The following is a 24594-nucleotide window of genomic DNA, read 5'->3' as shown; positions in this document are numbered from 1 at the left end:
GCGACACGCCGTCCGCTCACCAATAAGAAAAGCAGGTGATGACTGTTTTTTCTACAGAGCCCAATACGCCCAACGCCAGCGTTTTACGTCGGACGTGATTGCTCCTGGGAGAGGAGTCAAATGCGTCATGCGCCGCGTGTTTCGCCGATCTCTTCATTTTTGTTGGTTTTTTTCCCTTGCAGAGGACAGAAAAGCTGCTGATGTGCCACGAATGCCCGGCCCCCCCCCCCACATCCAGGCATGACCTCTATTAGGCTGGGATCTTTGACGGGCCCCCCCCCCTTCTACAGTAAATTTATAGCATGAAAAACAAAGAATAATGATAATTCTTCTGGGCCCCCGCAAACGCCACCCGAGCACGGCCCATGGGGGGGGGCATTGCCCCCCCAGCGTCAAAGGTGGAGTCAACTGATCTATGTATATATGAATTGAAATAATCATCTTGCCCCCCCCCCCCAGACTGTCAAGTCTATCCTCCACTTATGCAGGCGGGACCTCACAAAAATGAGAAGTGGCCAAGAATTTCAAGAATTTTCCAAGTAAAAGGCCTCAAAAACATTACTTGGCCGGGTGCCCAATAATGCTCTTAAGACGGCCCTGGCCCATGGGCGCGGAGATACGGGAGGGCTACCCCCTCCCCTCCCCCATCGTCAAAAATGCGAAGTTCACTGATCAAGGGAGGAGCCAAATGCGTCGGGCACCACTCGTTTCGTCGATCTTCTCTTCATGTTTGTTGTATTTTCTTTCCCTTTCCTCTTTCGGAACGGAGCATAGCAGACGACAGAACAGTTGAGTCGGGTTTTCCTAGGAATAGGATTGTTGCGCAGCGTGAACCGAATTAGACCATTTCGCGCCGGTAGAAACGTGTTACATAATTACGCTACGCATTTGTGTTTTCCTAGCGTGGCGCATCTGGGCGGCTATATTATAGTATATGGCCTTGCATCAGCTACTCTGTCGTCTGCATGCTCCGGTTTGAAGGGAAGGGAAAGAAAACACAAAAGAGTGAAGAGAATATCGGCAAAACCGCGGCGCACGACGCATTTGACTCCTCCTAAAGCCGGGTTTTCCTAGGAGTGAAACTTTTGCGCTGTGTGCAGCGTGAAAACGCTGATTGATTAAAAACCTGAAATTCAGGTTTTTTTGACCAATCAGCATTTTTACGCTGCGCGCGCTGAAGAAACCTGCTCCTAGGAAAACCCGGCTTAAGGAGCCTTGATTGGCAGAAGCAGTCGGCCAATCACGCCCGACGTAAAGCGCCGTCGTGAGCAGTATTGCGCTCTGTAGGAAAACAGTCATGCTGCTTTTCTTATTGGTGAGTGGACGGCGTGTCGCGCTGGGTGAATCACGTTGCGCGCGGCACAGGAAACCTGCTCCTAGGAAAACCCGGCTTTAATGCCACTGATTGAACAGCACGTCACGCTGTGCGATTCACGTTGTGCGCGGCGCATAAAGACACGGCTTTGGATACCCGATTTGGCAATAAACTTTAATGCCTTCTAGCGATAAGCCATTCATTACGGTAGACCATCACCGACATCACGCAGAGGATTCTGGGACTGTTTTCTCCACATGGTGAATTTGGCTCCGCAACTGCATATAAACTAAAATGGCGTTTGTTTACATCCATGATGTTTACAGTCGGTAAGAGGAAGTGGTTAATTGTTTATATTTCGAAATATTAATTTTTAATAGTATATAAACTGATTGTACTTTGTGTGCAAGTAAGTGTGAGTTGGCAATGAGGATAGCTGTAGAAGGGTGCGCCCATGGCGAACTCGACAAGATTTATGATGTTATAGAGCACTTGGAGAAAGAGAATGGCGTCAAAGTTGATTTGTTGATAATCTGTGGCGATTTCCAAGCTGTCCGAAATAAATCGGATCTACAATGCATGGCCGTACCACGTAAATATCAAAAGCTCAACACTTTCTATAAATACTATTCCGGCGAGAAGTTGGCGCCAATACTCACCCTATTCGTTGGCGGTAACCATGAAGCATCCAATTACCTATCGGAATTGCCCTATGGGGGATGGGTGTGTCCCAATATATACTATATGGGTTACGCCAGTGTGATCAATGTTGGCGGTCTGAGAATCGCAGGGCTTTCGGGGATCTACAAGGGCCTAGATTACCTAAAGGGACATTTTGAAGCCCTACCGTATACGGAATCAACGAAAAGGAGCGTCTACCACGTCAGGAACTTGGACGTCTTTAGGCTGAAACAGATCAAGCAGCCTGTGGATGTTTGTATATCCCATGATTGGCCTAGAGGTGTCTATAACTATGGCGATAAAGATGGCTTGCTGAAGTTTAAACCGTTCTTCAGGGATGATATCGAAAACGACAAGTTGGGTAGCCGGCCTGCTGAAGAGCTACTTCACAAACTGAAGCCTTCGTATTGGTTCGCGGCACATATGCATTGTAGGTTCGCTGCTGTTGTGTCACATGAGGATAAGTCAGTCACTAAATTCCTCGCATTGGATAAATGCCTGCCGAGAAGGAGATTTCTGCAGATATTGGAAATTGGTGATGAGACTGAACCTTCCACGATAAACTTACAGTATGATAAGGAATGGTTGGCGATTTTGCGTAGTACAAATTTTCTCCTGAATGTGTGTAGCACATCAACGTATATGCCCGGTCCTGGATGTTCGGAGCGGTGGGATTTCAGTGCTAGTTACGAGGAAATGGAAGAAGCTGCTGAGCTTTTTCCTGATGGGCTCGTTATTCCAAAGGACTTTGTTCAGACAGCAGCGCCTCATAGTGCTGCATCAGAGAAGTCCTCGTGTGATAGCCCAACTTTGAACATTAACCCGCAAACAACTAGATTCTGTAAGTTATTAGGCATCGATGATCCTGTGGAAATTTTGAGAAAGAATTCCCCTAGAAAGAAGGAAGTGAAAAATTACTCGTATGTGGAAGATTTGAACGTGACGAACACTTCCCAGGTGTCTTTGGATCCGGACAGTTCGGTTATAGAAGATGAAGAAGATGATGATGACTCTTCCGTCGATGGAGATTTGAGTGTCCCAGAGCCATCATCCTTCGATTTTGATAGTACCGGTTCCAGTGGATTTTTTTACATTGATACGCGTCCATGTCAGGTAAATTTCGCATCCTCATCACCCGTTGCATCCAAAAATGTTCCATGTCTTGATGATAATGACGACATTGTGGAAGAAAAAAAATCATCTTATAGCGATCGTAGTGCATCCAAAATGGATTTCGAGAGTTTTCCCGAATTCAAAGAACAAAGCGACAATGAACCTAGTGTTGAAAAAAGTGAGGATACTTTGATGAAACCTTTCAAGAGAAGAAATCAATCCATATACACAAGTAATGATGATGGTGAAGATTGATTAGCTCAAATCATTATACTTTCTTTTAGCGAGAAATGAACTTACAAACTGTAAATCAATATTTAAAATCAACTTCATGAAATTTTTTTATGCATTATAAAGATAAGTGAAATGAATAAAAATCTCACAGAAAATCAAATTAATGTACTGTCGTCATCGCAAAAGATTATGCTTTCAGTCACATGTTAACAATGTAATCAGTAAATACGACAATTCATTTTGTTGTGTTAAAATCAAAAGTGTTTCGCTTACTGTGTTTTTATTTGTCGTCAAAACTAAATATTTATTTCCACAATAATTTTAAAAATCATAAAAGTGAGTTCACACACACCATCCAATGCCCAGATTCTTTGGGTAGTTATAAATATGCCTGTTGGCTTTTTCTTTTCCTCCCATGCATAAACTGGTAGCCATTGCATTGCCGCAGCCTTCCCTACATGAGATTCAAAAGATTTCATTTTAGAAAGGTCTTTAAAGTATCAGATCCCCATGAACTGCCTGTTTGTGGGGTGCGAGTTGCTTGGCTCATAATAACTACAGTAAAACCTGAATAAAACAGAACTGCAAGAGACTGAAATTATTTTCCCGTTCCAGACAGTTTTATTTTATGAAGGTGTTCACACAAAGTATATACAGTGATTCATTTCTGTCATTCTTGCGAAACTTATATTTTGAGAACATCATCCCAACTGCTATAAACCAACGAGTATTAAATAAAGGCATGCAAGCATATTATTTTGAATTTTTTTATGTTTGCTGTTACAAATTGCTGTAAATTTGAAATTTCATATTTAATGCGCTAATACAGCAAAACCCCTCTTAACAGACACCCCTCTGATGCAGTGACCCATCTTTTACGGCCAAATAATAATTTCCTCATTTATAATAAAAGTATGTATTTCGAACCCCTGATTAACAAAATTTATCAAAAACGGACAAATTTATCTCCGGTAGGTGTTCCCGCAAAAGAGAGGTTTCACTGTTGTTAAATCTCAATACAATTTTGCTTTTCTCTTGCCTCTACGACCTCCATTTTTGTGTTTAAATCCAATACAGTGTGCATTCCTTGCTGCTGGTCACCATCTCCACACTGAATGAAATGCCAAAACACTCTACAGCTAAATTATTAACAATAATTCAGTCTCCCTTGGCTATTCCTCTCCCGAAATAGTTTAAATGGAAGTTATCAACATTTTTCCAAAAAACCGGAGTGTTTACTAACAAAAGATATCATTTCCATCATTGATGATATACTTAACAGGCTTTTACAAATTTTGAATGGTAAATAGGCTTCTGCCCAAGCCCTTACTTCCAGAACCAGTTCAAATAGATAATAAGTATTTATCATTTTCCTAACAAAAGGGAGATCAGCATGACTTCCATCCAAAGGACAAAAACTTGTACTTGGCCAAGAATACTTTCTCTGTTTTAGCAGTTTTTTTCTCCTCTAAAATTAGACTAAATGTAACTTCCATTTTCTCATTAGACAGTTTAAATCTTAAAGAGGTTTCCCATGATTGAAAAAAGCATTAATTATCCGCCATACTAATTTCCTGTTCCATTCAAGACAAGTTTCTATCTCATACAGTGTTTATCTTATACAGGTTTCACTCTATAAATCCGAGATTCTCAACCTTTTTTGTTTCAAGGACTCTGTGTGCTGAAGTTGATTTTCTGTGGTTCCCAATTTTGATCCAGCACCTCCTAGAGATAGAAGGCCTCCGCTTGTGGTGTCAGTAAGTAGTCCGTTTTCCATCAGAATATTCAGGGAAACAAATTCCCTATATCATCGTTGTGAGGAAAAGAAATGATCGGGCTCAGAATTGGCGATTTCTATGCCCCACATCCAATCACTATGCGGTATTTGTGAGCCAATCAGGAAGATTCTACGCGAAAATAAGAAGAAACAAAATAGGATGCTGTGTTTCAAAAATGTGGCACACTTGCTAGGTAGTCTGAATGATGTTTATGGCAAACAGTGCGGGGGCCTTTTATCTCTAGGAGGTGCTGTCTGATCTCCCCATTAAAAAGTCTGATCACAGACGACAGTAGGTATGCCCCTCCCCCATATCCTGCAGCAGGAGCCCTAGGCTGGGATCTCTGGTGGACCCCCAGGCTAGATTTTTTAGGGTGTCTTCTTTTGGGAGCTTGCAGTGTGAAAAAGCAACCAAAAAATAAAAAAAATTGTACTGGGTGGGGGGGGGGGGCATGGTAACAGGCCTGCAATGGTACAAATATTTCAATCATTACACTTCGCTCATAGTCTGAAAAATAGATGGCAGCACTAAAATCCATACACAACACTGCAATTTTGTAGTTAATTACCTATGGTGACAGACTGGAGTTGTGCTCAGTTTGAAAAAAAGAGAAAGGGTAGTTTTTACTTATAAAACAAGGCTACAGGAACTTCCCTTGTTGGCGGACTCCTTTGCCAAATAATATTTATATAATGGAAAAAAACCAATTTGTTAAGTTGATTCAAATTGTTTTCTCATCCAAGCTCACTGACTCTTTCTTTCTTTCAAATCAAGCACAACTCTGGTCTATAACTGACCCACTGAAACAACTCAGAGGACCTCCAAGGAGATCTGTGGACTCCTGGTTAAGAGCCACTGCTGTTAATAAACTATATTGTAATTGTATATTGATAATATATTGTAATATGCTGTCGACATAATGAGGGAGCTCTCAAGGACAAGTAGTACACGAGAACCCGTTTTGAAAAATTGTGACTTAACCATGCATTCAGGGCTTGACTTGGACAAATGTGAAAATTGTAGCTGCACTTGCCCATGAATTGCAATTAAAATACAGTAAAAAAAAGGCTATATCAGAGAATATAGCGAAATCCCACAGGTGCCCTGTCGGAATGATGGCTAGTAAATCGATATTGGCACCTGAAATTTTTTATATGCAGTTGCTAAATTGAGACTTAAGAATTGTGCAGAATTTTCTGATTTTATGACAGTGTGTCTTTTTTAACATAAGGGTATATTAAGCCCAGGAAAAGTTGAGGAAAACATTGAAGACCACCGAAGATCTCAGTCCTGGGGGTGGGGGGGAGATTGTATGTTACATCTACTTGATAGCTGTCTCCCTAGGGAGAACGACGCGAGTGATTTGATACATGTGAGCACGGGGTAAGGGGGCCACTACTATTAATCTTTGCTAATTTTTTCGACACAATCCTGCCTCTTTTGAGGTAACAGAAGTAAGTTGCTTTTCATCAGTCCATCCGGGGTTGTGAGCGGTTCTATCTATCTATCTGGGATGGTGGGAATGATAAGCACTGAGATTCTCGCACTAAAAATGAGAAATGTTATTCTTACATGTGAAATCTGCCCTTTAATTTTTTTTCAAGATAGGAGGCACACACACACATTGTTTTTTATTTCCCATGCACAAACCTGTTTCTTTCCTCACAGAATTTCGATATCTGTGCGGAATGATAAAATAACGTGCTGCCGTATAAACATGGGGTAATTTTTTCTTCTAATTTAATCTTCTAATCATTAAAAAAATCTGCGTACACGAAAGCATTCTCAGACTCCAAACGTCCATATTTTGTAAACTTATTCACCATTAAAAAATGGTGCCTTTCTTACGCACTTTTGTTTGTCCATAACCAATAAATGGGTAAAAATAAATTTCCATCAGCAAAAATATGCCTTCTAGAAAATATTGAAAACAATTATACAATATGGTACTGCTATATTACACGTGAGAAAGACATCAATGAAGTAGAACTCCTTCCGCCATCTATCAAACAAAACTGTTACAATTCTTCGATTGAAATTAGCAGCTGGATTTCGATTAATGTATCGCATAAAAAAAGTAATGTGATATGATATTAGTTGATATATTATATGCAATAATATTACCTTAATTATGAAGTTTGCCTCTAAATTTTTGCAGTTGCTGTTTATGTGTGGTAAAACGACACTATTGAAATTCGCAAAATATTGCTATTGCAATAGCTCAGTGGTTTCTTAACCTTTTTTTGGCCTTGGCCCCCTTTGAACCGTATTTTTTTTTCACGTGGCTCCCCTGCCTTACCCAGAGGTTTCGACCCTCATCTAGAAGCAAGATCCTTTATATGTATTAAACTGATTTTTTCAGTGAATTTATACACAACGAAAATTTTGCAAATAAGATTGGCCTCCAGACCACTGGCCTAGAATTTATTGAGCTCCCCGTTAGTCAGAGTTCTATTCAGGGCCATCTCAACATCATGGGTTCCCCCCCCCCCAGGCAAAGTGATGCTATGGTAGTCCCATACTTAGCTGGAAATAAGCAGCCTACATATTTCCTACTTATTTTCAAAATTTATTGTACTATACAAAATATAAAGTGGGGTCACTTATGGACATGAGACCCCCGGGCATGACCTCTGACAAGAGTGGGACTGACAGAGCTGCAACCCGGGGCCTGATATGGTTTTGATCATTTTTTGTTTTTCACACTATGGATTTAATATAGAGGAGGGGGGTCTGCGAAAAACTCCATCCTAGGGAACCTGCTGCAAAATGTAGGTGGTGAGGCCCGGGTGGGTCCATGCCATGAGACGGCCCTGGTTTTATGGGTGGTTCTGTTGGATTCTGTAAGTGTATAGTCACTAATATAAAAGCTTTATTTCTTCACACCTTAATTTTTCTTCTCAGCTCTCAGCAGCCCTATAAACCACCTGTCATGGCCCCTTTCTCCATTTTCTTCCATGGCCCCCTTGAAGTATCCCAGTACCACCCGGTTGAGAACCACTGCAATAGCTGATTGTATAGTAACCGATAATATTAACGATAATCACCGATGGAGAACTTGGATCTACCCAAGTGGAGAAGGCGAGTGCTCAGTGCTAATATAGGTACTTGAAAATAAGACAAATTCAAAAATTGAATTTGTCTTTGGATTTTTTTTTTCAATAACGATGCCAAAACCGCAGTTGTCTGTCCAACCAATAGTAAAATATTGTGTATTCCACCTCATATATGGATAACGAGAAGATAAGACACAGCAGATGGTCTTGTTATCTGTGAAGAAGTACTAACATGCCCCGCTTATAAACACCTATGAATAGGGTGAAGAGATTTAAAAGAAAAAATGCCGCTCTTTCCAGTCCATTTTAGGTATACTTCTCAAAGAATGGGAAAGAAAAGCATTCGTGTCGTTTTAGCGAATGTGTGTTCTTACTTTCATTCATAGTTTCATTCAACAACTCGCTATAAGCAAATATTTAATGGACCTTTAACATTAGCTCTTTCACAATGACTTTCGAATTTCTCGTAATAAGCCATACTCGTTATCAGAGGTTCCACGCAAGGGGTTCATTGCAGGGGCTCCCCATCATCATCAACAACAACAACCATTTTCAATCCACTGCTGGATGAAGGTTTCCTCTAAATTCTTCCATTTTGCTCTGTCTGATGCTTTAGCCATCCAGTTGACTCCTGCAACTTTCCTGATCTCGTCAATCCATCTTGCGTGAGGACGCCGCCTCGGACGTTTAACACCACGGGGGGTACCAATCTAGAATACTTGTGGTCCATCTGTTGTCCCGTCTTCTTGCAATATGTCCAGCCCATTTCCATTTTAAACGTTTAATTCTTTCCATGATATCATATACTTTTGTGTGGTTAGTTATCCAAGTGATTCGTTTTCTGTCTCTCCTTGTGATGCCTAGCATTCATCTTTCCATGCTCCTTTGTGTTGTCTGTAGCCTTTGTATCGTCTTGCTTGTGAGTGTCCATGTTTCAGCTCCATAAGCAGTGGCGTCGGAGCCGGGGGTGCTGTGGGTGCTCGAGCACCCACGGAAGTTTGTTGAACGGGTCCGATCACCCCCAGAATTGATTCAAAAATCGAAATTTCCTACATGAATCTCAAGACGGGCACCCACAGATTCGAAACACTTCCGACGCCCTTGTCCATAAGTCAGTGCTGGTAGCACACACTGGTTAAAAACTGGTTAAAATGCATAGTGGCATATGACTCTTCAGAATTACACAGTTTTTGTCAAAAGTGCTCCATCCAATACTGATCCTTCTGTTTATTTCATTCATGATTCGAAAATATCGAAAGAAAATACCCTTTTCTTGCTGTATTAACCAATTTCTGTCAATTTAAATGCTTTTTTAAAGGGTGGTTACTCGAAATTTCTCGGAAAGGAAATTTTTGTGTCCCCTCCATAGGTCGGTCCTACGTACGCCCACACGATTACGAACTTTTACTGTACTTGAAAAAATTAATTTGTTTATCTATATGTGCATAAACAAATTAATAAGTTGAAATTATGCATAATATGAACATATTTACTTCGTTTAAAATATTCTTGCAATTAGAAGTTTTTGTCTATAACCAATGGTTGAGGGAAAAAAGTCCCTGAATTAAGAACTTTCTGAACATGCTATATACAGGGTGTCTTGTAAGTGCTAATGCGGCCTTTATCTCATCAACCGTCCGTTGTAGAAGTATGATTCCAAATGCTTAAAATGTGTTCAAAAATTGCTCAGTACCAATTTTGAGAGCGAAAATACAGTGTATCGCAAAAAAAAAAATCTAAATTTTTATACATTCCACTGGTCTTCTCTCTCACTTCCAATTAGAAAGTTGTTGCGCAGTTTTTTCTGAACCCAAAAAAAAAAAATCCTACGTTTTTTTGACTGCAATATTCGCAAAGATTTCCGAATTCAAAAATCGGAGAAAAAGGGGCATTCAAGTATTACGTCAGCAGACTTTTAGCCATATTTGACCCCCTTCCCCCTTTTGTCAGCAAAACACTGACCCCCTGTCAGAAAATTTCGTCAGCAGCTCAGAATATTTCATATTTTCAAAAAAAAGTGGTTGATGACGTAAGCAACCTCCTAACCCCACCCACCCTTCCTCCGTCCTCCCCTTGGCAGCAAATCCGAAACCCCTCCGATGCTGACGTAATACTTGAATGACCCCAAATTATTAAAGGACAACATAATTGAGGGAAAGGAACATTGTGTGTAAGTTCGTTAGTTTTTTCTGTTCTTTCATAACCTTTCTTCGATTCTTGGATTCGAATATCTCTGCAAATATTGCACTATATATTTTGTGTTGGCCTCAGGAGAGACAGGGCAACAATTTTTTAACTGTAAATTAACGGGGGAGGGGGGGGGGGAATAGGAGGACAGTATAAAAACTTAGATTTTTTATTTCGTTATACACTGCATTTTCACTCGCAAAACTGGTATAAGGTAATTTTCAAACGACTTTTAAGCATTTTTGGAATTGGAATCATATCCCTACGATGGATTAATGATGAGATAAAGGCCGAATTAACACTTACAGGACAACCTGTAAAGGCCAGTTGAAAAGACTCGATAAAATTGACATAAATTTGATATGAAAACGGGATCGCACATAACGTGTAAAACATCCAAACTCCAGTAAAATTTCCAATTTCTTAACGTGTTTGCGATCGTTTTATGAAAGAATCATTGTCATTCAAGCTGACAAGTCATTACCGTGATCATTTCTCTGAGCGTAACCCAACTCTTACATCGTTTTATTGGTTCATATCGACACGTTTCCCATAAAATAATTTGTTCTATGAATGTCGTGTTTGTCATTATCTAAGTAAACGCCTATCAATCGTTGTAAAAGGTTTTTTAAAGAAATGTATTTAAACAGTAGAGACTGCGTTATGAAAGCAAAATCAAATCGATGATAGTCAGCTCCATTTTCACCAATAAGGAATTGGATGGATGTTAGGGAGGGGGGGGGGGGTTCCACCCATCTTTTTTAGCGTGTATTCTTCTTGGCTTCTCTGTTACATGGAAACACTTAAGGCGCTTGTTTACTTCAACGGACGCTGGTAACTTCTAATCCATTTCTATCTCAGTCAGTACCTGGATATCAACGGTCGTTCGATGATGGGTTCTTTTTATCACTTGTTTCCTCGGTCCAGAAAAATTAGTACATCCACGTTAACGAAATTTCGGAAATTCTGTAATGATGGCAGCACGAGACCTGAACGCTTATCTCTGAAGATGTCTCTTGTTGCCACCTCTCTGCTGGATTTTGGATGTGGGTCTACTCCCGAGAGAAACCCTACCGAAAAGTGTCGATCGCGGAAAGCTGTACAGATGGTCTGCAGTTTTTTGGCTTACAATTCCTTCGCTTTGATATACTTGGGAAAATTGGTTTGTGAACTTGGAACCCTACCCCTAATTGCTTCTTTGATTCAAGTCGTTATACAAATACTCTTATGGTGGAGTTCGGCCAGTAAGAGTCATAGGATGAGAATTTTGTTCAGGAAGATCAGAGATTTGAACCGAGACAACGTGAGAATTTCGACGGCAGTGAATGATTACTTTATTGCAATCGTAGAATTTTGTTTCATATGCCTGCCGTTTATCTTTTCAGCGGTGGAGGTTGGCATGAGGTTAAGAAATGATCCCGTGGAATATTTAAGACTGTATAAAATTGATCTCAGTCACTACGAAAATTATGCGACAGCAGCATTCTTGATTATCGCGATACAGCTGTTTGCCAGTCTAGGAGGACTGCTTTTAATTAACGCTTTCTGTGTCTATTACATCTATGTTTGCCACGAAACTCGGAAACTCTTAACGAAGTTGCGAATGAAGATTGCCAGCCGCGAACCAGACCTAAACGTTATTTCGACCGACTTCCGGGCATTGACTGGACTTTTCGATGAAATCGAGAGCGCGCTCAACGTGACCGCGTTTCTCTACGTTGCGATGACATTCGCAATCGTGTTTTTTAGTTTCGACACGTTGACATTGAACACAAACCTTTGCTCCGAAAAGATGAGCTGTTTCACGATGGCTTCGTATTTATTTACTCGGATTTCAACGTACGTTTTGGTGACGTTCGTCGCCGCGGAATTCCACGAAGAAGGCAAGCGTTTCAAATCGGACGTCGTCGACCGTTTTCTGAGACGGGATCTGAAAGGCATGACCTCGGGTGAACAATTCCTAACCGAAGCCATCGGTAAACACGACATTTCTTACAGCTGCTGGAAAGTTTTCCGATTCACCAGAAGTTTCATATTCGTCTCGGTGGGTACGATGCTGACGTATTCTCTGCTTATCCTTCAAATGCGATCTCCGGCAGCGGGGAGTTCTTTCAATGCGACGACTACCACGTGAATAATCAAATCAAGTTGTCAGTGTTCTTATGCAGTTAAAAAAAAAAAAAAAAAAAAAAATCAATCAAGAGAGTTCAGTCTCATTTTTCCAAACAGCTCAGTAAAAGTCTGTTATAACGAGCACGGTATATAACGAGAACCTCGCTATACGAGTTAAATCTCATGTGATTGTCAAAGAACTAATGTTTAAGAACCAGAAAATATCCGCTTATAGCGAGTTATTTATGAATGAAAATCGGAAAACATTCAGTATGAAAACAACGGAAATTCTCGAAAAGCATGTTTTCCTTCCCTTAAGAATCTATATATATAAAATTGATTTTCTGTGTGTGTGTGTGTGTGTATGTTCTCTATACAAATCTACAATTTTAGATCGATCGTCGCCAAATTTTGCATATATACCAAATGGGACCCGACTTGAACGATAGGCTACTTTAAAATTTCGCCAGACCAGGGCAAATGCCCTAAACGGTCAAAAAACTGTCCGGCAACAATGGTTTTTGCGCCCCAACAATCACTTTCCGAACGTTTACTTTGGTTACCGTGGTTCCCTAGCAATGCGTTTCAGACGTGTATATGCCTTTACAATGGTTTGTCATTTCTTCAACGCTGTCCGTATATGTATAATATTTATGCCTTTATAATGGTTGGCCACATTTTCAATACTCCCAGTAATGAGGTTTTTTGAATGACGTCGTTATCATCATCAGCATCGCTTTGAGGGTCAGGGAAAGGGTGATCCTCATAGAAATCAGTGTTGATATTGTCGATTTTAATGTAGAAATACGAAAATTTGGTGGGGGGTTTTCTGTCACATCAATAATTTTAAAAATTTTATTAAATACTCGATTTTTGAAATATTGAGTTCGCTTAGAGATATATACGAAGCCCAAGAGATTAAACATGAAGTGATTAGCCGGACCTACTTTCGAGTTGGATATCCAGGCAATAACATTGATTTCAACTTGTTATTTACATCTTCTCAAGCATGAAAATTAATGCCTCCGTATTGTCTTTTAATATTCAACTGCATAAATTCATGCGGGTTAGGATATTTTAAAATTAATTATGGGCCCGTAGAGTACATTTAAAAAATTCCACAGCTTTAACTAAGGATTTTTGGAAGCTGAAACAGGCAGAAATAGATAACTTGAAGGTCAGGGGGAGGGGGGAATCGAAATACCTAGCGCCCTTAAAGAAGGAAAAAAAATATAAATTCATTTCTACGTTTCTTTAAATCTAGATTTGTTTATTTCATGAGTCGCGCAGGAAGTCGCCATATTGGTTAACTTGGACACGGTTTGTATGCCCCTCAAGAAAAAGAGAGGGAGATAACACGTGATCCAAAAAAGCCTCATTGAAGAAAACCCGGGCAGCGCCGGGTATTATAGCTAGTTATACATAAAATGTAAACTGGAAAGAATGACATATTTTTTAAAATCTCTTCACCCTTTTCGTAGGTGTTTATAAACGGGTCATGTCAGTAACTCCCCATAGATAAGACTAACTACATGCTGTATTTAATCTTGTTATCTATATAGGAGGGGGCACATCATTTTATATGTGGGTGTGTTGGTTGGGAAAGTGGGGCACGACTCCTGGTTTTGACATTTATTATTCTCCTTGCAAAACCCTCCCCCCGTCTTGGGAGTCGTTCAAAACTGGATACACGGTAAACAGGTCTTAATCATTTTTTCTGCCCTAAATGTTATTGGACATTTTATGTAGTGCAACGAATACTCCAGTTGCAGAAACTGCAGCATTCCACAAACTCCAAAATGTTGTTATGCAATCAACATTGTGTATGTGTTACTGCCAAAGCCCTAAGTGCGGCTAATTCGCAACGGGGCCGGCTATTTCACGAATTGGCCAGAAGTTTTGGCTAAAGTCCGAATTGCAGGAATGATTTTGACTTTGGCCGGCCATTCCACGAAGTGGCCGGAAATCTCTGGCCAAAGCTCGATCTGCTGATGTCAGACAGCCCGGTAGGAGCCAAATCCATTCTTTTTAATCGCCAACGTGTGATACGTGTCTATATATATAGCAGCTGTATTGAATTGCTCCTGGCGAGAGAAAAAAAAAGTGAAATTTGAGAGAATTAAATTATAAAAATAATTATATAAACATTGTTTTTCTGCCAAATTTTAGAGAGAAAAAAACTATTATCGCATCGTGACTGGTTTGATGGGTTGTCATAACTAATGTGGGCATAATTATCACGAAAAAATACGCCAACTTGATGATGATCCCGAATCATGTCTTTTGTTATAGGACTCAGACTAGAGATCACCAGTGACTTCGCGAATTACTCGGGCCAATTTCGGGCTTTGACAGCAACATATAAGCAGTTAACTCTATATGAAAATTAGTTTAAAATAAGAGGAAAACGAAATGTAAATTATTTCTAGTTTGTTTTTCCTTAATTTATTTGTTTCTGATTGTAAAAAAGCTAAAATTTATTTATAAAGAAAAGTCCATTTTTACGAAAATTTTCTCTGTGATTATGAGCTGTAGTTATAACGAACTCTCACTGTATGTTATTTAAAATCTTACCTATGGAATTTATAGTTAAAAAATCCTGTGGGGGAAATTATGGCATTTTTTTGGAGCACCGTTCCCATCCTCATGCTTTTAAATGAAATTTTTCAGTTGATTCAAAATGTTTGTCAAGATCTCTTTTGCACTTGGCTAGTGTCATATTGAAATTTTATATATTTTCGTTTCCTATTTCTACATTTTTTTACATCAATTAAAAAAAAAAAATTACAAAATTATTTCTAAATCAATGAACTGAAATATTATAATCAACTTCTGAAACCGTTTTCCAACTTTTTATTCGTTTGAAAATAGAGAGAGAGAGAAAAAAAGGGTTTCTCCACTTAACACTAAAACCACGGAAGCGGCCATTTTAGCCGCAAAGCTACTTTGACATGCCATTACACCTAAACAGTTTATCTCAGGTTGAAATTTCGTGACTCTTCTCATCCTGTTTAAGGGTCTTAAATCCCTAAAAAACGTGAATGTTCTAGGTTTCTTAGTTCAGTGGCTGCAAATTCAAGAATGTTTGCTTCAAGAATTTAAATTTGGCCACAGCGCAAAATATTTATTTCTTACATAAATTGGATAACCAGATAATAGTCCTTAACCAGATAATTCAAAAATTCAGACTGCGACACTTTGAGCTCGGCCAGGCAAATCTAACAATATGCACTCGGACGTTATCAGAACCAGAATATCTCGCATTTCGCCAAATTAATACTAATATACTTAATTATTATGAGTGATTATGAACATTAAAACTGTTGCCCCACATAGTCATATCGATATTTCTGCATACGTTTCTCAAATCTTTGCATACTATTCCTACTGTTTCAGAATCTATGGAAATTATATATTTTTACTTATTCTCCCCCCCCTCCCTCCCTGTGTGTGTGTGTGTGTGTGTGTGTGGGTGCGTGCATGCGTGCGCGTGTTCTCTATACCAGCGGTTCTCAACCTTTTTTGACTCGCGGAGCCTTTTTAAGTAAAAAAATTATATGGCGGAACCCCGTAGGCCAATTTTTTAATTATTCATCAAAGTTACTGATTAATTTCTACTATTTAAAAATATTTATAATTATTTTTTTAAATTTCACTGGTTTTTTTTTTTCATTTTCCTTGAGTGGCCGCGGAGCCACTGGAGAGTGCACAAGGAGCCTCAAAGGCTCCGCGGAGCACCGGTTGAGAATCGCTGGTATAGAGTATAGACGTTGGGGACAAAAGATAAAAGGAAAAGAAATCAGATCGAGGAAAAGGGAAAAGATTCTTATGTCAGGGTTATTGTCCTCGTTCAGGGAGACGGAGTTGAAATAACTAATATTCTAACTCCGATACAACGCCACTACTTGTCTCGCAGAATTCTGGCGCTACAAAGAGTTTGGCGTTACTTCGAATCTTGGTTGAACACGTGTAATTACTAGACATAAGAGAATTGTCCACTGAAAATTTCTAGTGTTAAGCAGGGTTGGCGCTAAATAGGGAGCGCTATAACGGGGTTCGCCTGTATTTGCATCACTTAACAATAGAGCACCGGTAACTATTATCGGTATGATATTGGGATTTTTATCAATCAATATGCATTAGTTGATGATAATGAGACATTCAATGGGAAAACATATTTTAAGGTAATTATATGAGCAGTAATTGCTATGTTTTCAATTTCTAGAATAATCATGCCAAATGTTGAGAAACAAAACTTTATGTTCCGTAAAGTTACATATAAATTACCAACTTACTAATACTAAAATGAGTTTTTTCAGTTGTTTTTGACATCACGACATCGTGCGTGCTTTCTTCTTCAAGGTGTCCGTAGCCTACTTAATGAGAATCACTCTAATGTTATTATGAAAAAAACATTTAAAAACCACTTCGTGGTAAATGTTCGTTTTCTGTGACCTGTGATAATGCTATTTCTCGTAATCACGGGATATATTATGAGATTCTATTCATTCATTTTAGTTTTTTTTATGTTATTAGTTCATTTTTGTGTTCGAATGGTATCATATTTATCCGTGTGAAACATAGGCATAAAATTATTGAAAAAATTGGAAGAGCTGAAAAATATTAGGGAGGGAGGGGCTCAAGCCCAATATTTCTATAGGTACTTATGGATATGGTGGCAAATAGTGGGGGAAGGGTTCCGGGCTTTTGGTATTAAACATCAAACGGAGCTTTTTGGGTTAGACACAAGTTTACATCTATGGTGTTGGACACACCAAAATCCATGTTTTCTTGATTGGATTTTAGTAAATAATAACGATATCAAGTATTCGCGTAGATTGCAGCCTTTTTTTTCTTTTTTTTGCACTTTCACTTGAATGTTTCCCAGCCAAATTTGCCAAAAGGGGAGTTCTTTGAGTCTATTGTTTAAATTTTTAGACAAAGAACAGAAATCAGAGTGGGGAGAAAAAAGAAAATATTCTTATACTAGGGTTGTATGTCTTGTGCTTTGTCACAGGAAGAAGGCTGGATTCCATTCAACGGGGATGTCTTCTTTATATTTTGAAGGCCTATTAAACATCTCCAACTAATGCTCTTCAGGTATTAGCTGGCGTTCCACCTCTCCACCTATTTATGGAATATGAAGCAAACAAAGGAGCTCTCTTCAGGAATAGAAGAGATATTTATCTTCAGGATGGGACTATAGTAGGACATCAACAAATACAATGAAAAATGACGGTATGGTCTTCCCATCCATCTGAGTACCCAAATGCCTATCAAATATCCACTATAGAGTCTTCAGCGAATTCAGAGAGTCTTCAGCTGAGCTTAGAGTATATACAGAGGGATCAAAGACTGAAGATGGAGTAGCAGCTGCGTTTATCATTCTCAAAAGTGAAATGATATTATATAAATGGTCTTGTAGACTAAATGACAATAACTCTATATTCCAGGCGGAATTATTTGTAATATATATGGCCATTAAGAAAGCGGGGGAATTACAGGAAACATGCACGATATTCTCAGACTCACTTTCATCGATTCACGCTGTTGAAGATCCCTTATCTATACATCTCCTTGCACGGCAAATTAGATCAACTTTATGTTCTAACCCCCAGATCAGTTTATCATGGATAAAAGCACATAAAGGTACCCGTGGTAATGTACTTGCTGATCAATTGGCAAAAGCAGCAGCTAGGAAAGAGACACCGGACTTTTCAGTACTTTTCCCAAAATAATGGGCGGCCAAAATTTTTCGTCAGGAAATGATGAATAAATGGCAATACCGATGGACAAATGAGAAGAAAACAGGTCGAAAAATCTATGCCCTTCTTCCAACGGTTAAGTGTAAGTTTAGGAAATGGACCTGAGAAATGATCATCTTCTTCTCCGAACATGATCCATTTCCAACATATATGGCAAGGTTCCATCGACGAACTAGTAAATGTAAAGCGGAGAAGAGGGCACTCTCTTTCATTATGCCAATTCATGCCCACTGACGAAAGATTTTCATATTCGTGAAATGTCTGAAAATACTCAGGCCTGCAAAGTCAATGTTCTCAAGAACACAAATCTTCACGTCAAAATTAAAAGATTGGTAAATTTTATCCAAGAACATCAAGATAAAATTATCATATTCCTAGAGAGGTGGACTTACAAATTACTGCCGAAGAGAATTTTCCGTCGGACTCGGACTCTGAACTATAAGTCTGTCTTTCACGGAATGTATAGCTAGGTCTATTATACTTTACAGAAACGTATATGAATCATTTCTTATATAATACTGTATTGAGAATGATATTATTTTCGAATTGTCATTTTTACTATGTCTATTGACAACAATGTATGTTTACAATTCTCCATACCATTTTTTGATATCTTGATATATTACACTGTGAATTATAATTCCATATATATCTTGCATCATTCATATATTCATACATATATTCAGCTTGTTTTGTCTAGTTTTGGTCTGTGAAGTAATGGGAATGGAATTTCCAATATTGAACTGAGTTGCATACCGGAGTTTTTGAGAATGATATTATTTTTGAATTGCCATTTTTTCTATGTTTATTGCCAACAATGTATGTTTATAATTCTCCATATATTTTTTATTGATATCTTAATATATTATCCTGTAAATTATAATTCTATATATATCTTGCATCATTCATATATTCATATGTATATATTCAGTTTGTTATATATATATATATATTGTCTTTTTTAAACTGTGATGTTTGACAAATTCCGTTATACTGATTGTTTTTAATTCCCACTCCTGAACCTCCCCAACATTTATTACTCTATGCTGTGCTGTGCTCTTTTTATGTTATCGTTTTAGGTGGATGATGCAACTGCTCGATGTGGAGAGATTCCAGAATAGGATTAGACTGGTTACTTGACCAGCAACTAGGGATTGAGTACAGTGATGACAATGGTTCAATACGTGCCGCTGGATGAGGAACGGACGTACGGTTCTTCCCCGTTGATCCGATGGACGGGGAGTGACGGATGGTGTCGTCGTGCTGTAGGTCCGGCGGGACCTTGGGCTGCCGGGGTGTTCTTACTGGTCCTTTGCGTGGGTCCGGTGATGCGATGCCAGCCGGCGTTTGACTGGTGGTCTTGGTGGCTGGCGGGGCTTTCTTTTTTCCAACATGTCCCAGCCGTAAGGTGACCTGCTTACATCCCACAAGGGGGCAGAGCGGGGGAGGGGCATGTTTGGTGTTTGATGATTTGGATCTAGGACGTGGGTGTCGGAGTACAAAACTTCGGCTCTTGCTGATGCTTTGAAGTGCTTTTCTCAGCAATGCCGGCCTCATAATCTATATGGTATTCAGATATTTTGGAACTTCAATACACTCCGTCCTCTATTGCGGTGTTTCTCAACCGCCGGGCCCTGACATCAGCCTAACTGGGCCGTGAACTGTTCACCGTTTCATTTTTACTCACTTACAGTATTTCACATTGGTCGTGTGTGACCGGGCTTCACGAAACCAACAGGGCCGTGAGTTAAAGGTTGATAATCACTGCTCTATTGGATTCTATTACTGTGATAATAGCATTTTGGTTCATAACTTTCACAATATCATGCAATAACATGCGGTTTGTCGCTGAGAAATATGCCCGACCTCCACCATCGGGTTTATCCGCCAATACGAAATGAATAAATATGCAGTCTTTTATGCACAGTGCAAATTTCATTGATTCTAATCACATACTTTTTTATCCCACTGCAGCTTTCCTCATGATGTACGAAAATGGAGACGCTGCGTTGACAGCCGTTATATATATATATATAAGCATCACTTCAATATGGAAAACGTTTTTCATATACTTTAACAATTCATATCCTGACGGTACTTTAAAGTACCAGGTTGATAATTCGTTTTGAACTAACTAATTGTTCCAAAACATTGTTTTTGTTTATTTTTTGTCTTTTATTAGAACTAAAACGATGTCAAATAATTTACATGATAACTATTTATTATTGTAGTAGTAGAGAAATGGGCGCGCTCTCGTGTTCTATTTTCACTAAAAAGTGGGCGTTCTCATGATTAATACTACGCCCATTTCTATACTTCTTATTGTTATAACATTTGCACTTTTGTTTTCATTTATTATAATTTTCTTCTTATTTTTCTTTTCACAACGTTAGATATAAAGGGCTAAATCTTTGATCGTGACTTTTTCTTTATGATCAGTCGGGCTGCTTTTGATTTCTCTGTTGCATTTAGGCCTGTGCAATGCGTTTTGCGTTTATTACATCGTGATGTGCGACGAAAGCAGGAAAATGCCGAATAGTTTTCGTACACTTTGCGATGTAAAAGCAAGATGCACATGCTTTCCTGAAGAAATACCTCGCAGTATGCGATATATAGTGACAACAGTGAAACGCGTAGGTGAAACCTTTCACAGAGAAAAGCATCGCAGGGAAGTTGAGCAAGTCTTCCGCTTCATCCAGTATGTCGCATCATCATCATCAACCATTTTCAATTCACTGTTGGAAGAAGATCTTCTCTAAAGATTTTCCCCTTTTACTCTGTCTGATGCTTTAGCCATCCATCCAGTTGACTCCAGCCACTTTTCTGATCTCGTTGATTCATCTTGTGGATCCCATAAATGGAAATGGGCTGGACATATTGCAAGAAGACAGGACAACGGATGGACCACACCCCGTGGTGTTAAACGTCCGAGAAGTCGTCCCCACACAAGATGAATCGACGGGATCAGAAAAGTGGCTGGAGTCAATTGGATGGCTGAAGCATCAGACAGAGTAAAATGGAAAAATTTAGAGGAGACCTTCATCCAGCAGTGGGTTGAAAATGGTTGTTGTTGTCGTTGGTGGTGGTGCTGTTGTTGTTGATGATGATGATGCGACATACTAGATGATGCGGAAGACTTGCTCAACTTCCCCGTGAAAGGTTTCACACACGCGTTTCACTGCTCAAACATCGCCATGAACTCATCTAGTTTCTGTGAAAAACGACATGCAGTGCGGTATTTTCTATGCATTTTATCTCGCTCTCATCTATACGTATTTCTCGATGACGTGTGTCTCGCTGCCGAGTTCAACCAAGAGGGGGCGAACGATTGAAGTGTGACATTCGAACTCGTTTCGCGCGAACGAAACCATTAAAAGACGTGTTCGAAAAGTTCCTCGTGGAGACCGTGGAAAAACGCGATTTTTGTTACAATGGTTGCAAACTTTTTCGGTTTACAGCAAATTTTATTATCACTTCTAAAGGCAGGCCGGAGCTGGGGGGGGGGGAACAAAAGAACACCACATTATAAAATCATCGAATTTTAAACTTGTGGGGAGGCAAAATAACGTTCGCCCCAGGCGCAAAAATTCTTGTTACAGCCCTTCTATAGGCACGATGTTGGCATGCTCACTGCTGTTCTTTCAGCTTCGATCAAAGCTGCCGATACAATAGCTTTCAAATGAAATTATAGATATAATTTTTTTTCCTTCCGTTTGAATCAGATCATTGCTCTCCCACGCCTCAGGTCTTAAGATTTGTTTGAAATGTTACACCGTCTCTATCAGTGGTTTTTACTTCTGTCAGAAAGTCTGCGAATTTTTCCTCCCATTCATTTTTTGCCTGATCGCAGATTATTTCCCCCCATTTATGTGTTTTTTTGCCGGTCGACGAATCATTATTATTTTTTAAGATATAAGATTATTTCATTCATTCAATCCGAACAGACACAAAACATTTTTGGGCTAAGCTAGATTGTGATCCTCGAAAGATAATAACTGTTATATGTATGGCAGTACAAATAATAATAATAAGAAGGAGAAATCCACATATGCCTATTTTTTTTTTATCTATGAACCCGTTTATATTCCCGCATCTTGATGCGCTTTGAATTCCATTTCGATATTGGGATATTTTGCTGAAATGTCACCAAATAAGAATATTTCGAGTGATTCTTTTTGAATACAGTCAAACTTCTCTATCTCGAAACTGACGGGACCGAAAAAAATTTCGAGATGGAGAGTTTTCGAGAAATAGTTTTTTCAGTAGGGAAGGGAAAAACACGCCAAAATGGGCGAAAAATTCGATCGATTATATTAAAAAAATACCTCTTACTATATCTCACTGCATACTGGTGAAATTTATTGGTTAAGTTGAGCAATCAATGTTCAATCACCCTATATGAAAATACATTAAAATACATAAAAAATTCGGGTGTTTTTCAGTAATGCCCTAATGTTCTGAAATTCCATTTTTGACATTCTTCTGAGATTCGTTGAAATTTGAGTGGTTCGCCAGATCTGATTCCTTTATCACTGAAATGTTTGGTTTGGAACCTTTAGCCTTTCTTGAAGCAATTTTGAATTATCTGTTGGCTGACTTTTTTGCCATCCTGAACAAGCTATCCACAAATGGTACCCAACCCATTGTCAATCACAGTATCCGCCTATGATCGACAAGATCTGTCAACACAGTGGGCTATTATACAGAAATTATCCTTTCTTATCATTCTCTTACATCTCTGGTGAAAAGAAAGAAAAGGAATTTTTGTGTTTTTTTTTTACTATCATTGGGCTTGCCCTTCGAGATAGAGAGTTTTTCAAAAATTACCTCGTGACAGAGAGGTGAAAATTCATTGATTTAGTGCAGAAAATGCACTGTTTTTCATTTTTCGAGGTGTACAGTTTTCGAGAAAGAGAGGTTTGACTGTACATCAACAGCAAGTATGACACTGGACGAAAAGTGCCATAAATTGAGGACAACAAAATATGATAACATAATTTGAAAAAAAAATTGAAATGGAACGAAATTAAATTGCGTTAGTTATTCACATTAGATTGTGATCTAAATAATCAGTTACAAAAGAATCACTTACGTGAAAATAACAATGTAATGTCGATAGTATAAGGTTGAAGAACAAAAATACCCACGAGATAATAAAATACACATCAGTGATGTCTTCTCGAATATTTTTTTGATGCCAATCTCGGAGTAGGGTTTTTATCTAAACGTGCTAAAATATGCAATATCAAACTGCAAGATTAAAATATTACACAAAGCCAAATCCTCGCTGTACTCAAATGAATACAGTGGGCACAAACAGGTTAACTTCATTCCTGTTGTCACACATTTGTTCGTATTAACAAAGAAATAAGTGAAAACAGGAATGGAGTTATAAATGATCTAAAAATATCGACATTTATCGTAGTATGCAGATGGAAAAACGTATTGAGAAAAAATTTTATAGCGCCCCCTCACTGTGTGATTTAGTTTGAAAGAATATAAGTGAAATTCCCCCAAAAGGGATTTGATGTAAAAGAAAGCATCTTCATACCAAGCATAGGTCAACTAAAAATATTTCACAAATAAATTTCGTTAAACGTTCATATTAAGAAGATTAAACTAAAATGGACCGGTGTTGTTGAAAGTTTGCGTTTCACTTGACTTCAACTGAAGTAGCAGCAACGAATACGTCAGTATGGCGCCAAGAAAAGCCATAACAAAGCTCCTGGTGAAACGGAACACGTTGCAGCCACTGTAGAAGAAATCTCTGCCCCTCACGGCCTCGATGAAAGCATTTTCTTTTGAATTAACGCATTTCAAGCCATTCTTGAAGAAATGATTTTGTAGCTGGGATTTGAGCCGCAATCCTTCCTCGTGGAATTCCGTGACAGCTATCATCGTCGATGAGAAAATCATGATATTTAATGTAATGTAAAAGTAAAAAGTTGAACATTCTAAACGGCCGAAGCAGAAGCTTCTTTCGTCTAAAAGCACCCTGATGCCAAAAAACATGGCACTGAATAACTGCGCCGTGAATAGCATCGCGGATTTGTTCAATGTTTGTTCGACTTCATCGGTTGCGTCGCACACGATGTTGTATTGGTCGAAAAGCTTGTCCAAATCTTGGTTTTGAACATCTACTTGACCAGACAGTTTCTTACTAAAAGCCGACAATAGTTTGGTGGATTCATCACAAACTTTGATGAAGTATACACTGAACGCAGTTCGTATCAGCAAATGAGCTAGGAAACTGAGAATAATTTTGGAGATTAAGACCGATATCAGCAACGTTGAACTATCGGAATTTTTAAATTTGTAAAACGCCTGAAGAGATCTCAAATGATTTACCAGAT

The 24594-nt window shown here is 38.9% G+C and overlaps 1 protein-coding gene across 1 annotated transcript; it reads left to right on the top strand.

The window, feature by feature from the left end:
* Positions 1 to 1322: 1322 nt before the first annotated feature.
* On the top strand, positions 1323 to 3603 carry ldbr (lariat debranching enzyme). Its single transcript, XM_089238582.1, has one exon. The coding sequence runs from the start codon at positions 1742 to 1744 to the stop codon at positions 3362 to 3364; it is 1623 nt and encodes a 540-aa protein (XP_089094708.1). The 5' UTR covers positions 1323 to 1741; the 3' UTR covers positions 3365 to 3603.
* The last annotated feature ends 20991 nt before the right edge of the window (positions 3604 to 24594 follow it).

This window comes from Pholcus phalangioides, unplaced genomic scaffold (assembly GCF_987345545.1).
Source record: "Pholcus phalangioides strain wild (caught in Gottingen) unplaced genomic scaffold, Ppha-v1.0 ptg000002l_1, whole genome shotgun sequence".
Classification (NCBI taxonomy): Eukaryota; Metazoa; Arthropoda; class Arachnida; order Araneae; family Pholcidae; genus Pholcus; species Pholcus phalangioides.
This window is presented reverse-complemented; position numbering and strand designations above follow the sequence as displayed.